The sequence below is a fragment of the Natator depressus genome, chromosome 9 (assembly GCF_965152275.1).
Source record: "Natator depressus isolate rNatDep1 chromosome 9, rNatDep2.hap1, whole genome shotgun sequence".
Taxonomy (NCBI): Eukaryota; Metazoa; Chordata; order Testudines; family Cheloniidae; genus Natator; species Natator depressus.
Window position 1 is genome coordinate 83,895,966 of NC_134242.1, and position 21,264 is coordinate 83,917,229.

Genomic DNA, 21,264 nt, shown 5'->3' on the forward strand with positions numbered 1-21,264 from the left:
TTGTGTGGAGTCAGATCCTTTTGCAGTAAAACAGAAATACTGAAAAATCACAGAGAAGTCATCAAGTTCAGCCTCCTAGGTTGAGGAAGGACCAAGTACACCTACAGACCAGGCCTACCAGGTGCTTGTCCAAACTGCTCTTAAAAACCTCCAGGGACAGGGATTCTACAACCTCCCTTAGAAGCCTGTTCCAGAACTTAGCTATGCTTATATAGTTAGAACATTTCCCCTCATATCTAACCCAAATCTCCCTTGCTGCAGATTAAAGCCCTCTACTTCTTGTCCTATCTGCAGTGGACATGGAGAACAATTGATCACTGTCCTCTTTACAACAGCCCTTACCATATTTGAAGAGTGTTGTTAGATTCTATTTCATTCTTCTTTTCTCCAGACTAAACATATTAAAAAAAAATGAGTCTTTCCTCATAGGTCAGATTTTCTAAACCTTTTATAATTTTTACTGCTCTCCTCTGGCCTCTCTCCAGTTTCTCTACATCTTTTCTAAAGTGTGGCACCCAAAACTGGACACAATATTCCAAGTGGAGGCCTCTCCAGTACCTAGTAGAGCAAAACAATTACCTCCCATATCTTACCTATTACACTTCTGTTAATACAACCCAACACGGTTTTAGCCTTTTTTGCAACTGCATCACATTATTGACTTGGATTCAATTTGTAACCCATTATAACCCCCAGATCCTTTTTAGCAGTACTACTGCCTAGTCAGTTATTCCATATTTTGTATTTGTGCATTTGATTTTTCCTTCCTATGTGTAGTACTTTACACTTATCTTTACTGAATTCCATCTTGTTGATTTCAGATCATTTCTCCCAATTTTTCAAGGTCATTTTGAATTCTAATCCTGTTCTCCAAAGTGCTTGCAACCCCTTCCAGCTTGGTGTCATCTGCAAATTTTATAAGCATGTCCTCCACTCCATTATCCAAGTCATTAAAGAAAATGTTGAATAGTTCCAAACACAGGACAAGCCCTTGTAGGACCCCACTAGCTATGCTCTCCCAGTTTGATAGCAAACCATTGATAATTACCCTCAATATGATCTTTCAACCAGTTATGCACCCTCCTTATAGTAATTTCATTTAGACCACATTTTGCCAGTTTGCTTATAGACTATGTCAAAAGCCTTACTAAAATAAAGATATCACATTTACTTCTTCCCCCATATCCACCAGGCAAGTAACCCTGTCAAAGGAGCAAATTAGGTTGGTTTGGCAGGATTTGTTCTTGACAAATCCATGTAAACTATTACTACTAGGGCTATGATTTTATTGCAGAAATTTTTAATTAATTTCACAGCAGAGGTACAGGAAAACCACCATGTGGGATGGAAAGAGGGAAGAGCGGGGGCATGTGTGTGTGTGAAGCGAGGGCTGGAGAACGAACACACATTACACTCACCACGCAGCAGCTCCTGGCTGGAAGGGCTGGGCCTGGCTCCCAGCTTCAGCATGGAGACCTGGTCCCCACGGTCACAGTGCCACTCAGGTTTGGCAAGTCTGCCTCTCCATAGACAGAGATGGAGGGGCAGACGTGCCAAACCAGAGTGGTGCTGTGATCATGTGGGCCAGCTGCAGGTACTATGTTTGCTCTTCTACGGTCCTCTAGGGCCTCACCCATCCTTCACAAGTTCATGATTCCGAGATTGTTTCAGCTAGTTACTTAAGTAGTCTAGGGTGAATTTCATCAGGCTTTGCCAACTTGAATACACCTAATTTACCTAAATAATCTTTAGTCCCTTTAATAATGATGCTTATTATTTAAATAATATGCATAAATACTTACCTACCTACCAAACTTCACACTCAAAATATGACCTCAAAGCAGATTTAAACATCTCTATAACATTACAATAGAAAGAAAGTGGTAAACATGGTTTTAGGGTGGGATTTGCAAAAGTGCTCAGCATTTGCTTACCTGCTGATGCTGAAGTGAACAGGAGTTTTAGCACTGACTTTAATAGGAGTAGAGTTAGGCCTGAGCGCTATAGTGGTAAATCCCACCTATAATGCTTAGACTGTAACACACAGTGACTACTGCAAAGCCCTGCATTGGGAGGGGATGGACAGACAATGGATATTACAATTAGAGATGCTTCCTCACCAAAACAGCCCTGGATCCAATCTCCCTCCAAAATTCCTAGGGGACTCTGAAATGTGCATCCAATATTAGAGACTGGGGTTTGTCCCTAATTCAGATTTATTGCAATGAAGGATCTCATGGGGCGCCCATGGATAAACTGCTTTTCAGTCATCTGCAAGGTACAGTAAGCAAGCCCAAGTTCAATGACATCTCTCACTAAGGCTGATAGCATGCCCAAACAGTGGAGAACACACACGTGATTACAGCCCTCTGTATATGCCTACAGGTAACAATGCTCTTCTGGCATGTTTGAATTTACCTGGAAATCCTGATATTCCATCTCGTCCTGGTGGTCCTGGTGAGCCTGGAGGCCCAATGAGACCGGGTGTTCCTGGAAATCCCGGACTGCCTCTGTCACCAGGTGGACCAGGGATGTCGAATCCAGGAGGGCCAGGATCTCCTTTCTCACCTGGAACTCCTTGTAATCCTAGACATTATTAAAACACCATCCTTTAAGCAAGAAATCGGGCATGGTTGAGGGGTGTGTGTGTGTGTATGTGTGTGTGTGTGTTTGGGGATGGTAGTAGTAATGGAATAGCTACTCTTTACTGGCAGCACATTGCCATAATACCTTGATGGAACTCCCACAACAGGTAAATGTTTTGACTTCCAAAGCCTTGATCCTGCAATGGGATCCAAGCAGGCAGACTTAATTCATTTCAGTGGGGCTTTGTGCAGGCTCAGGGGTCACATATATATGAGCTTGCAGGATTGGGGTCCAATTGCCCTGCTGCAAAACTAGAGTATTAAAGTCTACATTTTTCATAAGGCGATGCTAAAAGTTTGTCAGCAGCCCATTACATATAACCCTTGGTGACCCCGTATTTTGTTTTTGGTATTTATTCAATTGTATGACTAAAGTAGGAGTTAAAGACACAAATTCTCCTCACAAATTATCTGTGCAGAAGATTAAATTTCCCACAATTTGATCCATTAAATGCACAAATGCATTTTTTCCACAGAAAAAAAAATTAAGTGCTCTTTTTAATATCAGGGTGACTATTTATTTTAACAAAGTCTTGTTTTTATTTCATGGTTCAGCCTAATAATTCCTATATACAGCACAAATGCAAAATCCTGGCTTCAGGTGAAATGAAATCCCAGTTGAATTGCATGGAGGAGGCCCACACTATTAGGTTATAAGATAACCTCAAATGGGCATTAATTTTCAAAGGACAGCCAAGTTCTGTGTTTCATCAAGTTTGTCTAAATTAAAAATATGCCTCAATGGGAACTGTTTAAAAAACAGAAGTAACATTGCTTAATATTAGTGAGACTGAGCCAAAGGCATCAGTCATAGTAGGGAGGCACAACTCCACTCCCTTCAATGGGATTGCACAGGTTGAGTTAAGTGGTGACTTTCACTCTTGAAATGTAGTTTAAATAAACTAATAATCTTAATTTAAGACAAAAAGAAGGTGGCTTTGGTGAAGAAATCACAGTACCTGGTGGACCTGAGGTTCAAAAGCCAACGAATTAGCATTCATCAGGAAGTTGAGGCACAGGGAAAAGTAATGAGTTGCAAGAGAGTCATTAGGTTAGGAAACAAAATTATGCACATACAGATTAGAACAAAAATCTATACTAAAGTTACTGAGCATAGGTCTAACTACAAAGTATATAACAGTATTACAGCTACAAGAAACTGGTTTGTAAGTAAATTTCATTATAGGCATTTTTCAACAGCAGCCACCATTCTGCACAGAGAGAAGTAACTGACTGAAAGTTTTTTTTAACTACTACAGTGCAATCTTGCAAAAAAAAAATAAAACAAAACAAAACATTGGACTGTGTTCCTGTCTCCTAACCTAGCAAGCTTTTGGAAATGGTCCAAGATCTCCTCTTATGCCATCTTTTTACATTGCCTGCACCAACACAGCCATTAGATGCTGGCCTGTTCATCGCACTGACACCTGTGTGCGCCCTACTCTGTGGTTGATATTTGGCTGTTGAGCACCATCTTTCTGAGGATCCCTCCAAAAGGGATTTTTGAAAGATGCTTCCAATTTATAAAGAAAAACTGAATCCCTTATTGGGAATGCTTAGCCGCCTATTGCTTTTGCAGACTGTTACTATATTGATGGCTCTTTATAAAGCTGCTGGAGAGCTTAGTAAGATGTGGTGCTACATGAATTATTTTTCTGTTGTGTATTATAGTATATGAAATAATATTTCCCCATTGTCTCAAGTTTGTTTGAAGACAATACAATGCACTAGTTAGGAGCCTCTTCTGTAATCTCTCTTATGGAGATAGTTTTGACACATTCAGTGTCAGGAACAATAAAAAACAAGTAGTGTAGGACAGCCCAATGCTTCAGCTGATAGTGCTTTGCGCTGCCACTGTACAAAGATTCAAGAGTGATTTAGAGACTCTCATTCTGCAGCAGGGGTCTTCAAAGTTCCGGCCAACGGGCCATCTGCGGCCCGAAAACCTCCCCAATGTGGCCCATGGGACTACAGCAATTTTGGGGCCGAGTCTCTCCCTTGGCCCCACCTGCCGCCCCCCGGGTGCTCCCCCGCTGCACGTTCCCCGGGCGATTTAAAACTACTTGGGGCCCCGCCCATCACCAGCAGTGCAGTGGAGCTGAGTGGCTTCCTGTGCACTCGCTCCATGTGGCTGCCGGCCCCTCCCTGCGGCCCCAGGGAGGGGCTGTGCCTCCGTGCGCTGCCCCCACCCCAAGTGCCCCTGTGGCCAATGGGAAACTGCCGCGGTGATCCCTGGGGGAAGCAGCGCACAGAGGCCTCCCAGCCCACCCTGCCTTGGAGCCCCAGGTAAGCACTGCACCCCCTGACCCCCTTCCAGAGCCTGCACCCTCTCCCCCTTCCCATGCACCCCCCCCCAAACTCCCTCCAAGAGCTTGCACCCCCTCCCCACACCCCCAGCCTCCAAACTCCCTCCCAGAGTCTGCACCCCCCCTTCCCACACACCCCCCTCCTGCCCCCAAACTCTCTCCCAGAGCCTGCACCCCTCCCCCCTCCTCCGTCCCAGAGCCTGCAACCCCACCCCCTCCTCCTGCACCCCCACCCTCTCCTCCTGCACCCCCACCCCCGAGCCTGCACCCAGCACCCAAACTCCATCCCAGAACCTGCACCACAGACCCCCTCCACCACCCAAACTCCCTCCCAGAGCCCAACCTCTCACCCCTTCGGCACCCAAACTCCCTCCCAGAGCCTGCACCCTAATCCCCTACCTCAGACCTCCTCCCCCACCCAAACTCCCTCTCAGAGCCTTAGGCAGGTTGGGGGGGCGGAGTTTTGTGGGGCGGGTTCTTGGTGGCTTGAGTGACATTATTGGCCCACAGGGAGGATTTGAGGACTGGCACTGGCCCTAAGGTAAATTGAGTTTGAGACCCCTGCTCTACAGACTAGAGGTAAATCAGACGTCTATAACTCACAAAGAAAAATGTGCCTATCTGCTTGCACTGATCAATTACCCTTTGGTTCCTACCATAACAAACATAATAAAATATATAAATATGTATAATAAATTAGAGTATTGTGAGTGGAATTGTTCTCCTGTAGGGGAAAAACAAAGCCCCAGAAGGTATGGCCCACGCTCCAATGTCTTTGGGGACTCCATCAGCAAACAAAATAAACTATGAAGGAAGTATATAACCTGGTAAGAGGACAAATACTTTCAATATTTCTTGATAGGTGAACCTGGAGTAAAATCAACATGTCTTTGAATCTGTGATAACATTCCCATTTTTCCCCTTCTGCTTCTCAAATGTGTTCGACTGGATCAGAATTGTACTAAAATATGCTACGGAATAAACACTGGAGTAGCTTGTTCTGTAAGAACAAAATATACAGACACTGCAAACTGTTTAAATAAATGGTGGTGCATAGAAAGGAAAAGCTGAACAAAGAAATACTTAAGATTGTTGCAATTCCCCTGAAAACCAGAATCCCAAGAAAGTTAATCTACTATAACAAAAAGGAGTAGACTATTCTGACTCAGTGGGACACAGGAATGAGGGATGGGGGAGGCAACATGCACATTGCACCAGACAAGTAGCAGCACCTATAGGATTAAAATAGATGGTTTACTTAAAGCCTCAGTCATGCACTACGTTCATGCACTACGTTTCAGTGTTGTCATGCTGTTAGTAGGCACACTGATCTTTAACATAGAGCTACAATGAAAAATTAGCCATATTGATCCATTGAGACAGGTATATTTGTTTTACTTAGACCACAAAGCACTTCTTTTCCCAAGAGCTAATCAGCAACCACATGGAGTCAAACTCTGCCTAGCACCTGGAAACAGGTATAATGGACATCCAAAAAGACACACATTTCACACACTTAAAAAGCAGTGTTGCTCTGTGTGTCTAACAAACTCCCTACTACAACCAGGCATAGTCTGTGCCATGGGGGCATGTAGAGAGGTCACTGATGGGTCAGGGAACTGATACATGGGTCATTCAGATCACCTCCATCCCCAGCACTGGGCACTGAAACCAGGTTGCAGGCAGAGGACCTGCAGATCAGCTTCCCTGCGTGAGCAAGGTGCTTAAGCACATGCCAGACTTTAAGCATATGAGTAGTCCCTTTAAAGTCAGTGGGACTATTGACACACTTAAAGCTAGGTTTCAGTGGTAGCCGTATTAGTCTGTATCAACAAAAAGAATGAGGAGTACTTGTGGCACCTTAGAGACTAACAAAGTTATTTGAGCATATGCTTTCGTGGGCTAAAACCCACTTCATCGGATGCACGCAGTGGAAAATACAGTAAGAAGATATATATATATACACACACACACACAGAGAACATGAAAAAATGGGTGTTGCCATACCCACTATAACGAGAGCGATCAGTTAAGGTGAGCTATTATCAGCAGGAGAAATACTACAACAAAAAAAACCAGACTCCAATGAGAGACTGCTGAATTGGAATTAATTTGCAAACTGGACACCATTAAATTAGGCTTGAATAAAGACTGGGAGTGGATGGGTCATTACACACAGTAAAACTATTTCCCCATGTTTATTTTTTCCCCTACTGTTACTCACACCTTGTCAGCTGTTGGAAATGGGCCATCCTGATTATCACGACAAAAGGTTTTTTTTCTCCTGCTGATAATAGCTCATCTTAACTTATCACTCTTGTTATAGTGGGTATGGCAACACCCATTTTTTCATGTTCTGTGTGTATCTATCTATCTATCTATCTATCTTCCTATTGTATCTTCCACTGCATGCATCCGATGAAGTAGGTTTTAGCCCACGAAAGCTTATGCTCAAATAAATTTGTTAGTCCTTAAGGTGCCACAAGGACTCCTCATTCTTTTTACTTAAAGCTAGGTATATGCTCAGGTACCTCTGCCCCTTGCTCCTCTGCTGGCCACGGGTTTTCTGCCATGCACTATCTATAATGCCAGCCCAAATTTTGGCACTTCACTTAGGGTGGCTATCACTAAAACAAATCAGAAATGTAGGATAGTGGTCATACAGTAGCAGTATCTATATGTGTACAGCAAAGACTAGGTATATTTTCAAAACATTTCAGCATTAACAAAGTTCTCTAGCTCATACAGCACATTCTCACTATGGTTATTGCTGTGCATTTGCAGTCACAGGCTTAGGGAAGTGGAAATCCCATTCAGTGAAAGTAATTTAGAAAAACCTCTCTCAAAAATAAAATACTTTGTGAACAGAATTTTAACCCCTTCTCCTCCCCCTACTCCCAGTATATAGAGTTGGAACTAGAAAATCCTTTTATAAAAATTAAGTAATTTTAAATACAAGATTACCAAAACTCCCTTTGCTAGAGACATGCTTCCTCATTAGTACTATGGGAAGACTCCTAGTTTGATAATTTAACCTGGACCCAACAAGGAGTCCCAGAACTTCCCAACTTTCCTGAATGAAGAGCATGATGGCAATGGCCGTCCTGGAAGTCACAAGTGATCATAAACTGAATTAAAATTAACAAGTTTGTTTCCAGTTGTGCATTTATAAAGTGAATGTATGTGACCCTTTCTTCCGGTAGCTTCTTATTCATACAACAGACTACTAGTGCTTGGTGTGTTCTTTTTCTACCTGATGCAGTAATGACCAGCCACTCTGAAATACCTAGGAACAAAGCCATTTTTCAGCTGATTTAGGCCATGCTTCAATGCCTATTGAAGTGAATGGAAAGACTTCCCACGGACGTCAGTTGGCAGTGGATCATGCCCTGAATGTCTACTTATGAACTTTAATGGAAGTAGTGTGAGGAACAGTATTGTTACGTAGGGCATTTTTTGTTTGCTTTTGGCCAAAGCACAAAATGTCAAATTTATAAATTTTGGATCACAATAAAATTGAAGTTATTTAAAAATGGGTCTTGTCAACTGAATATGAAGTGTCGAGTTGGTTAAACTACTTCAATAGTTAAGGATTGTCTTGATAACTTAATCATGTAGGTCAATTTATTTCACTTAAGGGTTATGAAATAATTTCCAGTATATAGTCTGTGCACACTTCAGTAACAAATACATTATTTTGGTTGGTACAATAATGTACCCTTAAGGTCCATAAAAGTACCACATTTTCAATATTATGTTGGCTGAGAGAACTATTTCCTTTAACGTTATGGGCCTGATCCTGTGAGGTGCAGAGCACCCTCAACAGTACCCAATGACTTCAATACCAGTTGACAGCACACTGTACCTCCAGAATTGGGCATCACATAATTTGTCTTTTTAAAGACAGCATAGCAATGAAGGAATACTGTCTACCCTCTCAGCAACCCAGAAGTGCTAGATTAACATGCCACTCCCCTCTGCCAAGGAGAGGAGTTTACGTGGCCTCTCCTAAAGAGTGGCAGAATGGATATATTCCCCAGGAGCTTTGGGAGATATTGTCTCTCTGTGGGGCACAATGCTTCCTAGAGTTCCTGCTGGGGCAGCATGACTCCACACCACCCCCAAGGCAGGCTTGTGCATCCTTGATTGCTCTTCAGTTTACTCAAATGGCAACACCCTGACGATATGCATTCTTGGGCTGCATTAACAAATGTGACAGGCCAAATTTTTCCCAGCTGTCCATCACTGTGCAACCCGCAGTGCCTTCTGCGGGTTTGTATGGGACAGAATATAAAGGCAGAACTTGGCCCACGTTATGAAAAGGGTATTGTCCAAACTGAGAGTCATGAAGTCTCCGGCCCTCCCTTCCTATTTATTGTTTACTGGCACTTTTGTACACACCCTGCGCTGGTGTGCCTGCCTGCCTGCCTGACAGACAATAGGTCAGGAATAACTCCAAAGTTATAATCACTCAACTCTTACCTGGTGGGCCCACAGGTCCTGGAGGGCCAGGTTGTCCAGATGGACCTTGACCACCAATTCCTGGGAACCCTGGGGGTCCCACTAACCCAGGTGGTCCGCTTGCTCCAGGGTCACCTTAAAGAAAATTCTAATTTAGTTCAACAGTGAGGAATCTCAGGGTTTTCACATTCATTTTCAGAAGTCATCTATGAAGTGTCTACACATTGTTCATCGGAATCTGGTCCCTGTGCACATGCAAGTGGAAGTTAGATGTGCAAAAACCCACTTGTGCATGTAATTTCAGAGGCCACTTTTGAAAGATGGTCCAGAGACTTGTTCTTGTGCCATAGCCCACTAGTCTAAAAAAATGTTCACAAATACCTTTGCTATACAGCAAACCAGAGATATATTGCAATACAGTGCAGACAATTGCTAATGCCAGAAGTTCATAAATAATTAAAGCAGCTTAAGTGAAAATAAAGTGCATCAAATTGATAAATGTAACATAAGAATGGCCACTCTGGGTCATATCAATGGTCCATCTAGCTCAGCATCCTGTTTCTGACAGTGGCCCATAACAGATGCTTCAGAGGAAATGAACAGAACAGGGCAATTCTGAGTGATCCATCCCGACATCCGGTTCTACCTTCTGTCTGTTGGAGGTTTAGGGACACCCAGAGCATGGGGTTGCATTCTTGATCATCTTGGCTAATAGCCAGTGATGGACATATTCTCCATGAACTTATCAAATTCTTTTTTGAACCCAGTTATACTTTTGGCCTTCACAACGTCCCACGACAACAAGTTCCAAGGATTAACTGTGAACTGTATGAAGTACTTCCCTATGTTTGTTTTAAACCTGCTGCCTACTAATTTTGTTGGGTGACCCCTATTCTTGTGCTATGAGAAGCGGTAAACAACACTTCCCCATTCACTTTCTCCATAGCTTTCATGATTTTATAGATATCTTCATTATCTCTTTTCTAAGATCAACAGTGCCAGTCTTTTTAATCTCTCCTTGCACAGAAACTGTTCCATACCCCTAACCATTTTCACTGCCCTTCTCTGTACCTTTTCCAATTCTAAGATATATTTTTTGAGATGCACACAGCATTCAAGGTGTGGGCGTACCATGGATTTATATAGTGATATCATGATATTTTCTGTCTTATTATCTATCCCTTTCCTAATGGTTCCTAACATTGTTAGCTTTTTTAAACTGCCACTGCACACTGAGTGGATGTTTTCAAGTGCTTTGGAGGATAGGGTTAAATTTCAGAATGATCTGGAGAAATGGTCTGAAGTAAACAGGATGAAATCCAACAAGGACAAAAGGAAAGTACTCCACTTAGGAAGGAGCAATCAGTTGCACACATACAAAATGGGAAATGACTGCCTAGGAAGGAGTACTGTGGAAAAGGATCTGGGGATCAGAATGGATCACAAGCTAACAACAATTCAGCAGTGTAACTCTGTTTGGAAGAGGAAAAAAAAAAAAGCAAGCACCATTCTGGGATCTATTAGCAGGAATATTGTAAGCAAGACACGAGAAGTAATTCTTTCGCTCTACTCCATGCTGATTAGGCCTCAACTGGAGTACCGTGTCCAATTCTGGGCACCACATTTCAGGAAAGATGTGGACAAATTGGAGTAAGTCCAGAGAAGAGCAACAAAAATTATTAAAGGTCTAGAAAACATGACCTATGAGGGAAGATTGAAAAAACTGGGTTTGTTTAGTATGGAGAAGAGAAGACTGAGGGGGGACATAATAATAGTTTTCAAGTACATAAAAGTTTGTTACAAGGAAGAGGGAGAAAAATTATTCTCCTTAACCTCTAAGGATAGGACAAGAAACAATTGGCTTAAATTGCAGCAAGGGTGGTTTAGGTAGGACATTAGGAAAAACGTTCTGTCAGGATGCTTAAGCATTGGAATAAATTGCGTAGGGAGGTTGTGGAATCTCCATCATTGGAGATTTTAAGAGCAGGTTAGACAAACACCTGTCAGGGTTGGTATAGAATAGATAATACGTATTCCTGCCATGGTGCAGGGGACTGGACTAGATGACCTCTTGAGGTCCCTTCCAGTACTCTGATTCTATGATGACTCTACAATCTCTTTCTTGAGTGCTAACAGATTATTTAACCCTCATCATTTTATATGTATAATTGGGATTATTTTTCCAATGTGCATTACTTTGCCCCTATCAACAATAAATTTCATCTGTCATTTTCTTGCCCAGAGACCCAGTTCTGTGAGATTTCTTTGCAACTCTTCACAGTGAATGTTGGACTTATCTTGAGTAATTTTATATTTGTGTGTAAATTTTGCCACTTCCTGCTTACCCCTTTATTCAGATCATTTATAAATATGCTGAACAGCACAGATCCTTGAGGGACCCCACTATTTAACTCTCTCCATTGTGAAAACTGACCATTTATTCCTATCCTTTGCTTCCTGTCTTTTAACCAGTTACTGATCCATGAGGGGACCCTTGCTTTTATCCTATGACTGCTTACTTTTCTTAAGAGTCTTTGGTGAGGGACTTTGTCAAAGGCTTTCTGAAAGGCCAAGCACACTACACCAAGTGGATCACCCTTGTCTACATGCTTGTTGATATACTCAAAGAATTCAAATAGATTGGTGAAGTATGATTTTCCCTTTACAAAAACCTTATTGACTCTTCCCCAGCAGATAATGTCTATCTGTCTGATAATTCTGTTCTATACTATAGTTTCAGCCAAATTGTCTGATACTGAAGTTAGGCTTACCGGCCTGTAATTGCTGGGATCGCCCCTGGAGCCTTTTTAAACACTAAGCATTACATTAGCTACCCTCCAGTCATCTGGTACACAAGCTGATTTAAGCGATAGGTTACACATCATAGTTAGTAGTTCCGCAATTTCCTTCAGAACTCTTGGGAGAATACCTCAGGTCCAGGTGACTTATCACTGTTTATTTTATCAGTTTGTTCCAAAACCTCCTTTACAGACACCTCAATCTGGGAGAGTTGCTCAGATTTGTCACCTAAAAAGAATTGCTCGGGTGTGGAGATCTCCCCCATATCCTCTGCAGTGAAGACCAATGCAAAGAATTCATTTTGCTTCTCCTTGTTTTCTTTGAGTGCTCCTTTAGCACCTCAGTTGTTCAGTGGCCCCACTGATTGTTTGGCTGGCTTCCTGCTTCTGATGACTTAAATTTTTTTTGCTGTTAGAATTTGAAGAGCAACTTGCTAAGGACACAAAAACTTTCTTGAGCTGCCCACTTATACTTTTGCAGCTGACTTGCCAGAGTTTATGTTCTTTTCTATTTTCCTCACTAGACTTGACTTCCAATTTTTAAAGGATGCATTTTTGACACCAATCACCTCTTTTACTCTGCTGTTTAGCCATGTGGCGTTTTTTGATCCTCCTACTGTTTTTTAAAATTTTTGATATACATTTAGTTTGGGCCTCTATTATGGCATTTTGAAATAGTTCCACACCGTTTTCAGGCATTTCAACCCGTGACTGTTCCTTTTAATTTCCATTTAACTAGCTTCCTCATTTTTGTGTAGTTCCCCTTTTGACTTTAAATGCCTACTTTGGTAGGTAAACAAGAATGCAACAAAGTGGCTCCGTTTAAAGTATGGCACCCTGACCAGAGGGGATTTGCCTCTATCAGCTAGAGGCCAGATTTTAAAACACACAAAAATATGCATGCACTTTGGTCTGCCTGTGCCCTGGGAACACAAACGTCAGTTTGCCATGTGCATTTAGACAGGCACAGTCTATATGCGTACCAAAAGGCTTTGCACTTTGGAAAAACCAGCCCCAATGTAAGCAGTCTCAGGGCCAAATTTTTAAAGGTATTTAGGTGCCTAACTCCCACTGAAATAATGATAGTGGGAATTAGGCACCTAAATACCTTTAAAAATCTGGCCTTAAGTAACTGTCACACAATGACAGGCTGATTTTCAGTGATTAAGAGTCATATAGAGTTCAACAGAAGACAATGAAGCTGTACCTTTTGGCCCAGGAGTTCCATCAGAACCTGACTGCCCTGGAAAACCAGGGTTTCCTGGGAAGCCAGGATCACCTTTCAGTCCCGGAACTCCTTTAAAACCCGGTGGCCCTGGTGGCCCAGGTGGTCCCGGGACACCAAATCCAGGGTCCCCCTATGATGTAAGGAAAAAAGAAATGGGTTTCGCAGGTTAGCTCTTTCTAGTAGCAAAAGGGGAAAACATTCCCCCCTCCTCTCCAGCCCCCCAAAAGCCATGAGGTTAAAAAAAAAAAAAGACTCCCAAAATATTTACAGCCACACAACTCAGGCAAATCATTCTAGGAAAGATTAGGCAACATCAGTCACCTTATAGAAAAGGGGGATTCCTGATATTACAGCAAAATCCATGTCACCCATCTAGTAACAGGACATACTCCTGGAGGGTTACACTCCAATCCTCCAATACCATACAAACACGACTGGCCTCTGGCAGGGAGTGCGCAATAAGGAGGGAAGGGCCACCTGACATGGATGGTGTGGAGGGCCAGCTCACATTACACCTAGACAGAATGGCTCTAGTATTGCAGCTATAAAGTGTCCTGGAAGGGAAAGGGTAAAATGGGGCACCCCTCAGGAAACATGGCCTGAATCATACTCAAAGTTCTTTTCTTAGGGTCAGGGGAACCTTCTTGGACAAGCCCTTGGTTGGGAGTGTAGCCACCCTGATTGCAGTCTCATGAAATAAATCTATTCAAATTTGTTGGCCCCTAGATGCTAGAGTAACTGGTAGGAGAACACCATTTGCTGAGCTCATGAAGGACCATTTTTGTTGATTAGCTAGTGTCTTCACTCAAATTTGGAAGAGCCTTAAGGGATTAAATGAAAATATCTCCCTACTTTTCAGCTGCATCCATTCCAGGGGAAGGGACAAATGCTGGTGGGTAAGAAGGAGGCACACATTCTCAGTAAAGTTGACCATTCCATCCCCACCCCATCACCAGTTTAAGGTGGACAGCTACACAGAGCATCCTATCCGGGTCTGCCCTATGACATGCAACCCTGGTCCTACACATCAGAAGACTCTGCACTGTAGGTGTTAGAGCAGACTCTGCAAGGCAATGCAGCTGGACATACGACACTGGGGACAGCAGCTACTGAGTAAGAAAAGATAAATGACTTGATAGGTCCTTTGACTTGAGAGAGGTGAGGGCTGCTTACAGATGCAGACCCCTCCCAACCAAAGAAGAGACTTTACAGTGGCACAGTTGAAGAGACAAACTTCAATCTTAAACCACAACCCATTAGAAGAGAGATTGATATTTTCAGACCTTTTGTCCTGGGAAACCAGATTGTCCTGGTGGCCCTTCGAGCCCTGGTCGTCCAGGGGCTCCTGGTGCTCCTGGGGGGCCAGCCATTCCTGGGAAGCCTACAACCCAATGAGGAGGTTAGGATAACAACTGAGGTAAGGCAACAAACAAGTGTCAACACATTTCAGGGAGATTTAGCAACCACTGTGTAAGTGTTCTTTTAAAAGAGCCCCCTTATGTGTGGTTGGCTCAAAATGCACTATTGCACCAAAGCACCTCAGTTCAGTTTAGACAGCGGTGTGCATAATGCCCTGTATATCGATCTGGACCACTACATCATGGCACAGTCCCAGGATACCTCTCCGATCACCCCTTCTTATGAAGGATGTTCCTCATTTTAGGTATTCTCATTGTGGCTGCAAATTATTTACATCAGAAACATGGAATCAGGCGACTGATTGTGGAGATTATGTTATTTATGCTATATACTGCTTGAACTGTCTTCTTCTACAATGTCTAAAATCTCTTCCATTTGGTTTTAACCCCAAGGATGGGTTGAAAAGCCTAAGCTTCCACAAAAGTACAGGAGAACAGACATGAAGGACCATAGCTAAACTGAGGTTTTCCAGTGCTTTTAACAGTGGCATGCAACTTAGGTAGGCATTTTTAAAGACTTTGGAGATTTAAGAATGGAACTATGTGAGCAAGCTAAGAAAAAAAGATTAAACCTGAAAAATGACACTGCCCAAAGCCAGTATAATTCCCTTCTCCAAAGGTGTGGTAGCAAGTATACCTTTTAGGCCTGGTGGGCCTGGAAGTCCAATGCCAGGTATACCTGGATCACCCTTAGGACCTGGGATGCCTGACAAGCCAGGCTGACCTGGCAGACCAGGATCACCTGCAGAGGAAAATCATTTTTAATTAGCAAAAGCAAGTCAGAGTGAAAACTCAGAGGGTTACTTGGAAGTCTAGTTATGCTCTTACCAGGAAGTCCTACTTCACCATTTCTTCCTGGAGGTCCAGGGGAGCCTGGAACTCCTGATTCTGTAATAGTTTCGCCAGGTTCACCTTTCGGACCTAAGAGTGGATAGGATACAGACGCATCATTCTACAGCATACGGATTCTGTACATAAGGAGAGAGATCCTTAGTCATCTACACATAGATGGGGTAGATTCACCACTGTGTTACTCCAGTTTTACACTGTTGAAATAGCACTGAAATCAGTGAATCAGGTCCAGGGTCTGACATGTGGATAATTGAAAAATTGCTTATCTGCTTTATCAATCTAAATGCAAGTGTAGTTTCTTGTCACCTTATATCAAAAGTTAAAGTCACGTTCTCTTGAAGGCTTTTCTCTTCCAGACCTCACCTTATTGAGCCTCACTATGCCCCATTTCATGGGCTCAGAAGCATTTCTTGCCATATGTGCATTATAAATTGTTCTTCAAATAAGTCATGAAGTCTGCTGGTGATCATCATCTTAATAAAAAGTTACATCATTTACCACAGCATGGGGTTTAGCAGGGTGCCTTTAGACTGCAGAGATATTTCCAGTTTTATAGCAAGCTGGTTTACAGTCTTTGGCTTTGGACTTCAGTACTGTTGAAGAAAGGGCAATTTGTGACAACCACGAGGCTACTGGCAGGGAAGCTCACAAATGCCACGATTAATTACTGCTTTCAGGTGCAATTTTAAAAGCCTTCATGCTTGTCCCTGCCCAATGATCTGGAAGCTGTGCTGAGCCAAATGGGTACAACTTGCTGTTATTGCTCAATATCATATGAAAATACACCCACCTGGAACTCCTGGGGGCCCTGGGCGACCCGATACACCTTGAATGCCTTTTTCACCTGTAGGACCTTGTGGGCCAAAACCAGGAGGTCCCATAGGTCCTCTGTCTCCAGAAAGACCTGACACTCCTGGATCACCTGGAGGTCCCATTCCTCCTTTGAAAGCAACGCCACCCTGAACAGGAGGGTGGGGGAGAAGAGCAGTCATTTGCTTTAGAACAGATTTAAGAGTTTAGTTTTAAAGAGTTTAGTTTTAAACCTAATGAAACAATTATTTTTGTTTAGAATTTCTGGTAGCTGTCTAACATATTATCATAGAATCATAGAATATCAGGGTTGCAAGGAACCTCAGGAGGTCATCTAGTCCAACCTCTTGCTCAAAGCAGGACCAATCCGCAATTTTTGCCCCAGATCCCTCAATGGCCCCCTCAAGGATTGAACTCTCAACCCTGGGTTTAGCAGGCCAATGCTCAAACCACTGAGCTATCCCTCCCTCTATCATCATGCTAGAGATCAGGTTCGACTCTTGGTCCTTGTAACTTTCTACCCCAGATGCAGGTTAATGAAGTGCCATGTGGGGAGGACAGTGAGTATTGACACTGTATATTGTTCAAGAGCAGTCCCTCTACTCATTTAGAAAGAGGGACTGACAGATAATCAATGGAGACCCATTCTGCCACCCTCATGCAGCACAAATCAGAGCTTGAAGGGGAAAGGCAAAAATAGAATAACTGTCAGGGCTGCAGATGGGCAGCTTTTATAATAGACAGATTATTTTATTCAGCCACACTTATGCTTAGGAAAAAGTGGATTTTCACATCCCCTTCTCTGTACTTTTCTGAATGGATTCACAACATTCCTAAGACCTTGTTCATCCAAGTATAAAACCCAACTTACAGGTTCTCCCTTGGATCCAGGAAGACCTGGCAGTCCCTCTCGTCCAGGAGAGCCATCTATGCCAGGAAGACCAGGAGGTCCTGGGAAACCAGTGTCCCCTTTGTCACCTTTCAGTCCTGGGAAAGCCAGGCTGTCCCCAGGGTCCCCTTTAGAACCAGGACGCCCAGGGGCACCTGGAGGTCCTGGAAATCCCTAAGGAAAGAAAAGTAAACATTTTAGGTTTTTCCTCCATCTCCTTTCTGAATGCTGCAATTTTATGACAATAGGTTCATGGTAATTAGAGATGGAAAAGGACTGTTGAATAGGAATTTTCCCCTGTGCAAACGAAAGGACATGTAGTTAATAGTAAATTGATACTATGCTTACGATAAATTAGATTCAATTCCCCCCATGAAACATACTAACACTTACTGGTGGCCCTACCAGCCCGGTTAAGCCAGTTAGCCCTTTTTCACCTTTCGATCCCGGGAAACCAGGTGATCCTGATTAAATAAAAGAATGCAAGATTTAGGCATTGGGAATATCTGGCACTTAGTTTGACGTACATACTTGCCAAGGCTGAGGCAGTAGAAGAAATCTCTTAGAGCAGGCAAGATTTAAACAGGGGTAAAATTTTCAAAGGTTCCAATGTGACTCAGGCTCCTAAATCCAATTTTCAAAATACTTAGCACTTAAGTGCCTACATCTCATTGAAAATCAATGGGATCCAGACTCTTAAGTGCCAAAGTCACCCGGGAACTTTTGAAAATGTTACCCTAGACCTTAAATTATTTTGAAGTCACCACAATTTTGTGAAACGGTGATGAGATCCTTATCCCACCACCAACTACTCTGATATTGAGGATTGCTCTACAACACATCAGTCTCATCTAGTAGATAAAGTCATAGATATTACTCACTCAAAAACTGCTGTATAGATTACCTGTCCTATTAAAAGCTGCTGGGCCAAATTAATCCCTAGCATATGAAATTGCAGCTCCACTGATGTCATTGAAATAGCAAATGCCCACTTAAACCAAGACCAAATTCAGTCCACTGTTTTGGACAGCCTGATCTTAGGTGAGTAAAACTAATTTGAAACTTGAGGTTTATGTCAATGATGTTGAAAAAGATCACCCCCTACAGTAATCTCTGAACTGGTTCTTTGTTTCTTTTGAAGCAGGAAGGAGTTGAAATTCATTTCCCTTCCAGGTAACCAGGTAGCAGATAATACCCTTTAAGTAAGCACAGTGCTTGTGAGCCTGACTTTGACTAGCGGAAAATATCAAGCGGGAGCATCTGTACCATTTTAAAAATCTGATTCTTAAGGGTCAGATTTTCAAAAATGGGTGGACTTTCGCATATATTCAACTCGTCTACAGTGAATTCACATGTGCCCTTGCATCCCATCACTTGGGCACACAAGGGTAATGTGTACATGCACATTGAAGTTAGGCTTTGTGTCTGAGTTTGCACACAAACGTACACACACCTGTGGGCCATAAAATAAAGAACAAAATGCAGCCAGCTGTTTTTTATTTTACCTGGGCTACCTGGAGGTCCGGGTGGTCCCCTGTCCCCCGGAGGCCCAGAAACGCCAGTTCCTATACAATTAAAGCACGTCTCTCCCTTATCACCTAGAAAGAGTCACATTATAAAAGCAGATATGAGCATTTAGTTCTGGAAAACACAGAGCATCCAACATAATAGTACTGTCATTATATTCACGGTATATATCATATCATTGCATATGATAACTATAATTTTATATAATTATATAATATCTTAATAGATTAGCAGAAGGCTTCTCATAGACATCACTTTTAGCATCCTTGATTTTTAGGAACCAAAGTAGCATTTAGATCTACTATCACCCGAAAAAGGACTCCATGGTAGAGCGCATGGTACAGAGCAGATGTATCTGATGGAATTTGTTTAGCAAAAATACAAAACAACACAAAACAAAAAACAAACAAAAACCCTTTCAGTGTTCAAAAATCCAAATGTAGAACTTTTCCCAGGTATTAGCTCCTTTAGGGGGCAAATCTTTCGATGCTAGGAGCTGGGATTTCAAAAGACATTAAATGCCAGCATCAAGAGTTATAATCATGATTGGGAAGAAGGAAAAAACAACCAATATGGGAAATGTTTAGTAAAGTACAGCTGGCATAAAAACATTCTAATTATACTCTCTTAAAAAAAGCCTACAAGGTTTTTTTTAGAGGTTTAACACTTTTATTGATGTACACTCAGCACTGTATTAGCTGAGCATTTCCTACGTATTCATGAATTTATCCTCTTTGATGTGGGAGATGCTTTAAACAACAAGAAAGAGACAAAGCATACTTATGACACTGCACCTTTCTGGCCTCGCTCCCCCATAAAACCTTTGTCTCCTGAAGGTCCTGGAAAACCCGGGGGCCCTCGCTGACATACTCTGTCACCTAAAGGTGAAAGAGTTGAGAGAAAGAGAGAGTTAACTCTACTATCAGTTGAACGGAGACAGGAAACACTAAACAGAGATTGGGGAAGCTCCACACTGGACACTGCTAAAATGGGGCTGTGGCTTCTACACTGCACGGTACAACAATGCAAGCCATAAAACACAAGAAAACAAACAGTTACATCTACACCCCAATCAATATCCCCCCCCTTCCATTCCTCACCCCCATCCTTAGCAACCGATATGCAGCCATAACTCTGTTTATAAATGTGCTCATATATACAGCGGCACCCATGGGGAGGAACTCTCATGATATGCAAAAGCCTCAACGTAGAGACATGAAGCTTCTCCCTGACTCCCCGCTGCACATCCATGCTAGTCCCTCTCTCCCAACGCCTTCCCAAAGTTCCACTCAACCCCGCATTCTCCCTCCAAGCCTGCTCACTCTGCCTGGCCCTTCATATCCCTCATCTGAGCACGGACCACCAGAGCCTGCCTCCAGACTCTCTGTTGCTCAGCTTATCTCCCTGCCTTCGAGCTCGGATGCAGGCTGGCAAAGTTAGAATACAAAGTAGCAAATGGACCTGAGCCAGTCCATGGAGTTATTCGAAATATGGGGAATAACAATGTATTTAATTAAAAAACCTCCGAAGTAGCCTATGCCCAAGACGTAATGTGGGGCATGTGTGTGTAGGGAGGGGAGTTGGAGTTCATGGGGGATTTTGGCTGTTTAGTTAGAGGACCCAAAGAAACGAGAAGAAGATGGAGCAAAATTTAATATAGAGAGCACTCTGAAAAATGTTTCCTTTTCAGGTTATGAACTGTTTTACTGAAATGAAACAGAAATTTTAATTGTCCTCTAACGAGTTATTAGGCCAAATGTGGAGACTAAACTCAATCTCTAAAGAATGACAGAGAGGGACTTAATCCTTATTTAAGTGCAAATCCCAACACATCCTTAACTACTTTGTTATTTAGAACAAGTGGGATTTGTTAGCACGAGTTGGAAGCAGCATTATTCTGTACCTCTGGGGCCTCATCACTGGCCCTCCTCTATTAACACTGTGCCACTGGAGTGGTGCAAACTGACCTTAAAGTGGCCCTAAAGCTCCTGAGATTCCCCCAATATGGGGGAATCCTGGGCTGTAATAAAGCTTGTAGAGCCCACTTTACACAAAGGGGCACGTCAGGGCTGGCGGGAGCCAGGAAAAGGCATGGCAAGGCCACACCGAAACAAGATAATTCCTAGCTAGCAAGGGGACCCTTCCAGACCACATAAAGTTAGGGCAGTCCTTTTGGTGCTCTAACTTGCACTAGGAGCTGGGAAGGAAGCATAAAGGTGACATTACGTCACCTTTGTCTCTCCATTACTTCAGCTGGAGCTGAATTGTGTCCCTGGAGCAGGGGGACAAAATAAATCTATGTAATAGATATTTAGTCTCTTTTCCTTGTT

General features: G+C 42.8%; 1 protein-coding gene across 2 annotated transcripts in view; it reads right to left on the reverse strand.

Moving 5' to 3' along the window:
• COL4A5 (collagen type IV alpha 5 chain) overlaps positions 1-21,264 on the reverse strand; it is a 147,857-nt gene that overhangs the window by 34,948 nt on the left and 91,645 nt on the right. For both annotated transcript variants that reach the window (XM_074962487.1, XM_074962488.1), the window contains 11 exons: positions 19,729-19,812; positions 18,913-19,005; positions 17,801-17,871; positions 17,390-17,581; positions 16,499-16,667; positions 15,685-15,777; positions 15,494-15,598; positions 14,722-14,819; positions 13,418-13,568; positions 9,434-9,547; positions 2,419-2,586 (listed from right to left, as the gene is read on the reverse strand). In XM_074962487.1, coding sequence (XP_074818588.1) covers positions 2,419-2,586; positions 9,434-9,547; positions 13,418-13,568; positions 14,722-14,819; positions 15,494-15,598; positions 15,685-15,777; positions 16,499-16,667; positions 17,390-17,581; positions 17,801-17,871; positions 18,913-19,005; positions 19,729-19,812 — 1,338 coding nt within the window. The remainder of the gene's footprint in view (positions 1-2,418; positions 2,587-9,433; positions 9,548-13,417; positions 13,569-14,721; positions 14,820-15,493; positions 15,599-15,684; positions 15,778-16,498; positions 16,668-17,389; positions 17,582-17,800; positions 17,872-18,912; positions 19,006-19,728; positions 19,813-21,264) is intronic.